Below are 9,608 nucleotides of genomic sequence, written 5' to 3' on the forward strand. Positions count from 1 at the left end.
ACAAGACATGCCATCAGTTTTCATGGGTGTCATCTATTCTACACAGAAAAGACATATCTGTTTTTCATCATAAGATAATATTCTTAAAGATGAATAATTTTATCAAAGTTGTTATGATGTAAATAGATTTTTGATCTGAAAGATACCAGATAGATCAAATTATATTTCTGGTCACCTATACATTTGTTACAAAAATGTTTACGGGTTTCAAAGCAAATATTATTATAGGAGGTGGGCAGTATCTATAGATATAAATGTGTCTGTCTCCATACAATAACATATTATATATAGACACTAAAATATATTTCCTATCTTTCTTAGTATTTTATTGCTGTTCATATTTTTATGGTAATCAATATCCACATTTCTTGTCTTCCCCACATTTCTTGTCATCCCCACATTTCTTGTCTTCCCCACATTTCTTGTCGTCCCCACATTTCTTATCTTCCCCACATTTCTTGTCGTCCCCACATTTCTTGTCTTCCCCATATTTCTTGTCTTCCCTACATGTCTTGACTTCCTCTTTCTCTTCATGCAAACTTTCATAACATAACAAACAGCTATTTTTATATCATCAATACATATAATCATAGCTGATGGTGTGTGGAATACAGTAGTCCCCCTCTTGAATGGCCCCCCTGACCAGCGGCCACCCGCTCCTTACGGACAGAATCCATTGGCACCGACGAGTTTGTGTTCTAAAGTACCCCTCGCGAAAGGCCACCCATCTAACGCGACCAGCGGCCAGCATATTAGTGCAATAATATAAAATTTACCCCTCACAAGCGGCCGCATTTTATTTGAATATGTATCCAGAACCAGTATTTTATTCATAACGTGTGTTAAGTAATCCGGTTTCTGTTTCCCTGATGTCAGGTTTTCATTACTGAAAGAAGTGTTGAGTAAAGTACATTTACCACTAAGATTAATATTATATCATTTGCGTCTCACGAGAAGCCAAATTTATTCCATAAAAACCGAGAAACACTCAAATTTTAATCCATACAAAAGGGTACGTACATGTAATCCAATTAGCCTTACTGCTGTGTTATCATAAAATGTCCAGTTTAGTCATTCTGATAATTGTTAAGATTACAATTATTGAACAGTAGTAACAGCTGAGAAGTGGCAGTATCGATGTACAATACACAAGTCAGCAGGAAAATGGTTTGACAGCCTTTATGGCTTCCCTCAGTAAGATGTTGAGCTTGTTCACTTTGATAATCAGTGGCTATTACTACTGACAATAATTGTCAAAATTACGAATCCTAACGGCCGCGAGGTCAAATCTGCATGATGTTAATGGTACATATCGAAGCCATTTTAGCTTCTCTCACTTAGAGTAAAGAAATGTATAAAAACAATAGGGTACCAGACTGTGACTAGCGAATCACGTGACAAGATCACTTCCTTTAAAAACACAGCAATTTGTTTAGATGCATACAAAATTGTTTTATCAGTATTGTAGTTGGCAACATGAATAACTTACTGCAAAAAGATCAACATGTCATCAAGGAAAATAAAAATTCTCAGTTTAGAAGAGAAAGTGAAAGTAATTCAACTGATGGGGGGAGGGGCGTCGAGAATCCTTGCAGAAAACTAATGTCGGGAAGACTCAGATAAACAATATCGTGAAAGATAATGAAACAATTCTGCAGAAGTGGGAAGGTGAAATGGATGGAGAAAGGAAGATTGTTTGAGCTAGGAGACGTTTGAATCTTGATTTGAATGACAAGAAAAGGCAACAATTTTGTCAGTTGAAATGGGATATGACGACTTTACCGCAAGTAACGGATGGTTGCACAGAATTTAAGTGTGTCACAACATCAAGTGTTCTGTCCTTACTGGATAATCAGCTGATGTTAATAAAGAAGTTGTCGAAGACTGGAACAAAAGATTAAACAATATATGCAGGAGATATGACAGCAAGGATATTTTTAATGCGATGAGACTGGTTTGGTTTTTAGACTGTTACCAACAAAGTGACAGATGATGTGATCTGTAACATAATTATAAAGACAGTTTTAAAACTATATCAATGGTTATTCATAGCATTCTTTTGAAAATGATGACACAGTTTGTTTTACATTTATTTCACATCATGCATGTGATTTTTTAATGAAAATATTAAATATTTAAAATTAAATGTACTTGTGACTTTCTTCATATGTATTTACTATTTGCATTTGTCATCCCCCTCTAGAAAGGCCACCCGCATTATAAGGCCACTTCCCTGCTGCATTAGGGGTGGACTTATAAGAGGGGGACTACTGTATATGGCAGCCACAAAAGATTCAAATTTACAGCAAAAATGAACTGTCTTCAAGGAGGTACACTGGAGTCGTTTGACCATCTAATAACCTGGACAGTTATGCTGTGCACAAACATTTTTAACAAACTGGACATTATGGTTGGTTTAGGAGGCGATTGCTTCAGAAAATGTTCATGGTACTGGTTTCTAATAAACATAAAATGTCCCCAAAGCTTGTTTTAAATGCCACAAAATGTCAATGAGAAATGTTTCTAATGCCATAAAATGTTTACAAGACTTGTTTCCAATCCCCCAAAATATCCATGAGACTGGTTTCAAATCCCCCAAAATATCCATGAGACTGGTTTCAAATCCCCCAAAATATCCATGGGACTGGTTTCAAATCCCCCAAAATATCCATGAGGCTGGTGTCTAATGGTACCAAATGTCCATGAGGCTGGTGTCTAATGCTACCAAATGTCCATGAGACATGATTCTAATGCCATAAAATGTCTACAAGGCTGTTTTCAAATCTCCAAAAATGTCCATGCGACTGGCTTCAAATGCCACATAATGTCCACAACTGTTTAACAACTAGCAAAAACAATTCATGCCATTCACTGCTAGTCTAAATATTCACTAACAAATGAATTAGTTTACTATACTTTATCATTGCTATAAGCTCTGCATTTCAATTGTATCTATTAAAAACAGGGCATTATTTGATTTTCTGGAGTTTGAGAATACGTGTTTTCATTTTCTCAATGAAGCACCACTATCTTTGCAGTATCAATAATGAGTCATGGGTCTTCTTCTGAAGTAGAGATAACATGATTTGAAGACAGGATTTATGCAATGTAATTTAAGAATTGTACGTACACATCCCCAGTGTACGTACCCATCCCCAGAGTACATACACATAGCCAGAGTACATACACATCCCCAGAGTACGTACCCATCCCCAGAGTATACGTACCCATCCCCAGTGTACGTACCCATCCCCAGAGTACGTACCCATACCCAGAGTACGTACCCATCCCCAGAGTGTACGTACCCATCCCCAGTGTACATACCCATCCCCAGAGTACGTACCCATCCCCAGTGTATGTACCCATCCACAGAGTACGTACCCATCCCCAGTGTACGTACCCATCCCCAGTGTATGTACCCATCCCCAGTGTATGTACCCATCCCCAGAGTACGTACCCATCCCCAGAGTACGTACCCATCCCCAGTGTATGTACCCATCCCCAGTGTATGTACCCACCCATCCCCAGTGTATGTACCCACCCATCCCCAGTGTACGTACCCATCCCCAGATTGCTTTCTTGCTAGATTCCACATAGGTCAGGTCACTGAAGAACCTGAAATTAGATTATATTGGCATTTAATACACATGTATTTATTGTAGTCAATCATTCATTTTGTGGTAAAACGTTTGTGAGTTATATTTAGCAATTAAAATAAAAGTGTTTGCTTTTACAACTCTGACTAACCTGAATGCTTTCTTTTTAAAAATGGCAAATATCTATATTTAGATTGAATGAACCTTAATAACACAATGATTGGCAATTTCTTTTTAAAATATCTATATTTAGATTGAATGATACACTGGGGATGGGTACATAACACAATGATTGGCAACAGAGAATAAAAGCATCAATCATCCCGATTCCTAGAAAAGTTGACTCACTCACAAGACATAGGAAAAAATGATGAAAATTGCATCCTATTTTGATGGAGTGATATAGCTTTTGGTTTTGTCATTTGATTTGCTCCTCTATGCCAGATTCAGTCATATTGTCATGAAAAGAGTATTTTTTGAAACATTGCAGTTCATGGCTGCCTATGTTAAACAAGAAAATTACCATTCCAGGCATCCCTAGCTTGTTTATTGGTATGATTAAAAACATACTCTACAACCATTCCAGGCATCTCTAGCTTGTTTATTGGTATGATTAAAAACATACTCTACAACCATTCCAAGCATCCCTAGCTTGTTTACTGGTATGATTAAAAACATACTCTACAACCATTCCAGGCATCTCTAGCTTGTTTATTGGTATGATTAAAAACATACAATTCCAGGCATCTCTAGCTTGTTTATTGGTATGATTAAAAACATTCTCTAGAACCATTCCAGGCATCTCTAGCTTGTTTATTGGTATGATTAAAAACATTCTCTAGAACCATTCCAGGCATCTCTAGCTTGTTTACTGGTATGATTAAAAACATACTCTAAAACCATTCCAGGCATCCCTAGCTTGTTTATTGGTATGATTAAAAACATTCTCTAGAACCATTCCAGGCATCTCTAGCTTGTTTACTGTTATGATTAAAAACATACCATTTAAAGATCTACACAGAACATGACAGCCATGATGAAACTCAAATAAATTCATTCTCAAAAACAATTATAGTTGTTTTAAAATAATGACATAATGATTGAATGTATTAAATGTAATTTTATCATAGTGGCACTTGTATACTTGATATCATACTTGTTAATCTATCTTCCTCGTCACATAGAAAAGGGTAATATTTGGAGTTATTATGTAACATTATCAAACTCTAATTCCAAATGCATCAGTCCACTGCCTACAATCCATGTATCACATGCAACCATGTTGTGCAATCACATTTATTGTGTATAAAGTGAGACCAACTGGTCATACTTCATGAAATGAGATGGAAAAAGATTAAATCAACATGTTGTTGACTTGCTCTTGTCTCTTTCTTATTGAACTATTGAGTTCCTAGAAAGGAGAACTGATTTTACTTGGTTTATGTCATGGATAACACAGACACAAGCATGTCAAGGATAACACAGGTATAAGGATGTCTATGAAAAATACAGCTTATATTACCTTCCAGCAGAAAGCGTATCATCCACTTCAAAGGTTCCAAAATGTTTATAGTTTGCATGTAGCCACTTGTCTCCCCTTCCACCAGAGCCACGTCCGTCAACAAATCCAATAATGATATCATGTGTTGAACATAAGGAATGCTCCCAACTGAGGGAAAATTTTTCTGTAACCATCTGTGTCCCTGGAGAACCATAGCTGTTGAAATCAGAAACAAACAGTACAGGATTTTAACCATGTTTTACTTGATTCAAAATTACTGACACAATGTATGTATGTATGTATGTATGTATGCATGCATGCATGTTTTCAAAGAAAAATATACTTTTTTACATCCAAATAAGAGTAATAGTACTATCCAGTACTTACATTAACTGTCCATTACTTACATAACAGTACTACCACAAACTGTAAAGTACTTACACAAACTGTCAAGTACTTACATATCAGTACTACCACAAACTGTCAAGTACTACCACAAACTGTACACAGTACTTACATAACAGTACTACCTCAAACTGTCAAGTACTTACACAAACTGTCCAGTACTTATATAACAGTACTACCTCAAACTGTCCAGTATTTACACAAACTGTCCAGTACTTACATAACAGTACTACCACAAACTGTCAAGTACTTACATAACAGTACTACCACAAACTGTCCAGTACTTCAACAAACCGTCCAGTACTAAGGTGGTGCTCTACAGTTTCGTATTTTGCATAGGTTTAGGATTTTAAAGAAAAAGAATTTCCCCAGCTGTCCTCACTAGTTATACTGGCTATTTAAAACAATTCCTCACTGGTTATATTGGCTATTTAAAAAAGACCTTGTATATCTTAGATATAATTCAAAGAACCTTTAATTCCCTTTATTTTGGTATATGATTGATGGGTGTAATATGGGTTATAGAGTATATAGCTTGGCCTTACTCCAGATGTGCACCTTTAAAAAAAAGTGCTAGCTCTACTTGGTCATTTTCACTTCCTGAACTTCAGAGGTAAATTGTATAAAAAAGAGCCAATAACTTTTTTTACATTTTATATATCTGGTAATTCATTCATTGCACTTTCAGAAGCTGGTATTGTCTAGTCCAGCAAAATTCATTTTCCCTATTTTAATAGCTGCTATGTATAGTGTACTTTAGACAAATTCATGTTGATTTTTTAGCACAAGGGAGCATTCATTTTAGTTAGCAGTGTGTTTAAATCATATATAATTTCCAAAAGTACAATATCCAAAGAAATATCATCCACCTTAGATTAATCAAGCATAGAGGTATGCCACATTCTCTCCATTGTGCATGTTTTAAATGCAAACAGCTTCACCTTACATATGTCACTCTCTCAAAAGTACATAATAACTGGTGAGTGCCCCCACATAATAGTACTACCACAAACTGTCCAGTACTTACATAACAGTACTACCACAAACTGTACAGTACTTACATAACAGTACTACCACAAACTGTACAGTACTTACACAAACTGTCCATTACTTACATAACAGTACTAACACAAACTGTACAGTACTTACATAACAGTGTACCACAAACTGTCCAGTATTTACATAACAGGGCTGCTACAAACTGTCCAGTACTTACACAACCATTCTTACACACTGTCCAGTACTGATACAAACCGTCCACTCTTACACAGACTGTCCAGTACTTACACAGACACAAGTATAGGATAGGCAAAAACTTCTTCTTTCTTCAAAACTGGTGGCAGTAGAAGCTTTCCCCAAATTGCTGAAAATGGAGTTTTTAAAGCTTTTTTTGAAAAAAATTCTCTTTATTTGATCACATTTTTTATGTAAATCCAATTAAAATGTAACATTATAAGAATGGTCAATTAAAGGTGCTTAATACTTTATACAATATTTGAAACTTAAAGTTATATACATAGATGTGAACTTTATTAATTTTTAAGTTTAATGCAAGTCAATTAAAAATGGAATTCAATATGTTTGGTTATGCAAAATACATAAATGTACAAAAAGGATACAGTAGAGCCTTAATCACATGTCCACTTATTGTCCAGTTTTTGGACATACGGAGTAACAAAGAGTTCCTCAGACACATGATTATTCTTTGCGAAAGCTATCTGCTACCCATAAAACCTGTTTTGGAAATCTCCCAAGTGTTCTCCATTGAGTTTCAATAATTGTAAATTTACTGCACTTGTGCATGTTGTACAAAATTGATGAAATGCAATTTAAATGAAATGAATGGTGTGGTCAAAGAAGTTGATGTAATACAATTTAAATGAAAGGAATGGTGTGGTCAAAGAAGTTGATGTAATACAATTTAAATGAAAGGAATGGTGTGGTCAAAGAAGTTGATGTAATACAATTTAAATGAAAGGAATGGTGTGGTCAAAGAAGTTGATGTAATACAATTTATATGAAAGGAATGGTGTGGTCAAAGAAGTTGATGTAATACAATTTATATGAAAGGAATGGTGTGGTTAAAGGAGATAAAATCTTAGTTGCATTACAAATTATTTGAATACAAAATATTTGTTCTCTTTTTTAATACAAGAAAACAATTATTAAGGAAAATATATACACTATGACTTACTTTCATCTTCTGATATTGAAATGCGGAAATAATCGGCTTTTGGCATAGCTTTGTTGGATAGTTTCTGTCTCAACAAATGATTGTCTTCAAGTACGGCCACTGCAACATAAAATATGTATTGTCAGTATGTGTGCACCAAATGTGTACAGCACACCAAATGTGTACAGTACACCAAATATGTACAGCACATCAAATGTGTACAGTACATCAAATGTGTACAGCACACCAAATGTGTACAGCACACCAAATGTGTACAGCACATCAAATGTGTACAGTACACCAAATGTGTACAGCACACCAAATGTGTACAGCACATCAAATGTGTACAGTACACCAAATGTGTACAGCAGAATAGCAAGTTACTGACAAATAAAACTTATCAAAATATAGTTCTAATCACAGTCATGTAATTTTCATTTGGTGTGTGTGTGTGTGTAAGAGAGAGAGAGAGAGAGAGAGAGAGAGAGAGAGCGAGAGAGAGAGATCCCATTTCAGATAAAAGGGCCAAATAAAAAAAAGACACTAGTGATAATATGATTATATCACCCACACCATAAAAACCCTGTATAATCAGTCACTTCAATAAAACAACAATTTTCAAGTTGCAGCATAATGCATAATATAACACGCTATATCCGATCACAACATACCCTCCTTTAATATAACAACCTATATCCGATCACAACATACCCTCCTTTAATACAACAACCTATATCCGATCACAACATATCCTCCTTTAATATAACAACCTATTTCCGATCACAACATACCCTCCTTTAATATAACAACCTATATCTGATCACAACATACTCTCTTTTAATATAACAAGCTATATCCGATCACAACATACCCTCCTTTAATATAACAACCTATATCCGATCACAACATACCCTCCTTTAATATAACAACCTATATCCGATCACAACATACCCTCCTTTAATATAACAACCTATATCTGATCACAACATACCCTCCTTTAATATAACAACCTATATCCGATCACAACATACCCTCCTTTAATATAACAACCTATATCTGATCACAACATACCCTCCTTTAATATAACAACCTATATCCGATCACAACATACCCTCCTTTAATATAACAACTTATATCCAATCACAACATACCCTCCTTTAATATAACAACCTATATCCGATCACAACAAACCCTCCTTTAAGCAGTCTTGCTCCAGATCACAACATACCCTCCTTTAAGCAGTCTTGCTCCAGATCTAATACTGTTTAAAATCGATTCTCCAGCAGGTATGATTCCATGATGTTCTTTTACCTGACTTTTTACACCTGGCCTGGAGACCATAGAACTGATCTTGAGTATGAGAGTTTCCATTATTAGCCAATCAGAAGAGGGCTTGAATATGGGAGTTTCCATTATTCGTTAATCAGAAGAGGGCTTGAATATGGGAGTTTCCATTATTAGCCAATCAGAAGAGGGCTTGAATATGGGGGTTTCCATTATTAGCCAATCAGAAGAGAGCTTGAATATGGGAGTTTCCATTATTAACTAATGAAAAATGAGATTGAATATATGAGTTTCCATTATCGTTCAATCAAAAATGAACTTTAAAATGTAATGCCATTGATGACTGGTTGAAACAAAACTCAGATTTAAGATATTTGTTTATGTGACATCAGATCTGTATCTCCTTTTAGCAATTTAGTTTTTATAAACAGGTAAATACTTATGTAACTTCTAAAATATTTGAAAAGACATTTATAAAATGGAGATGATAAAATTGCAATGCTTTTAAATAGAATTATTTCCGAAAATTCAGTATTTATTCAAACTTGTATAATGTTATATTGAATTAATACGAACAATGTGGCAAATGTAACAGTAACGTCATATGTAACAAAAATGTCAAATCAGTTTAAATGTAACAATAATGTCA

General features: G+C 35.0%; 1 protein-coding gene across 6 annotated transcripts in view; it reads right to left on the reverse strand.

Moving 5' to 3' along the window:
- Positions 1-9,608, reverse strand: part of LOC149789678 (dipeptidyl peptidase 4-like) — a 255,050-nt gene that overhangs the window by 22,210 nt on the left and 223,232 nt on the right. For all 6 annotated transcript variants that reach the window (XM_089971696.1, XM_089971697.1, XM_089971699.1 and 3 more), the window contains 4 exons: positions 7,697-7,795; positions 6,790-6,865; positions 5,119-5,313; positions 3,561-3,615 (listed from right to left, as the gene is read on the reverse strand). In XM_089971696.1, coding sequence (XP_089827822.1) covers positions 3,561-3,615; positions 5,119-5,313; positions 6,790-6,865; positions 7,697-7,795 — 425 coding nt within the window. The remainder of the gene's footprint in view (positions 1-3,560; positions 3,616-5,118; positions 5,314-6,789; positions 6,866-7,696; positions 7,796-9,608) is intronic.

Source organism: Sinohyriopsis cumingii, chromosome 10 (assembly GCF_028554795.1).
Source record: "Sinohyriopsis cumingii isolate HCF-2022 chromosome 10, ASM2855479v2, whole genome shotgun sequence".
Lineage (NCBI taxonomy): Eukaryota > Metazoa > Mollusca > Bivalvia > Unionida > Unionidae > Sinohyriopsis > Sinohyriopsis cumingii.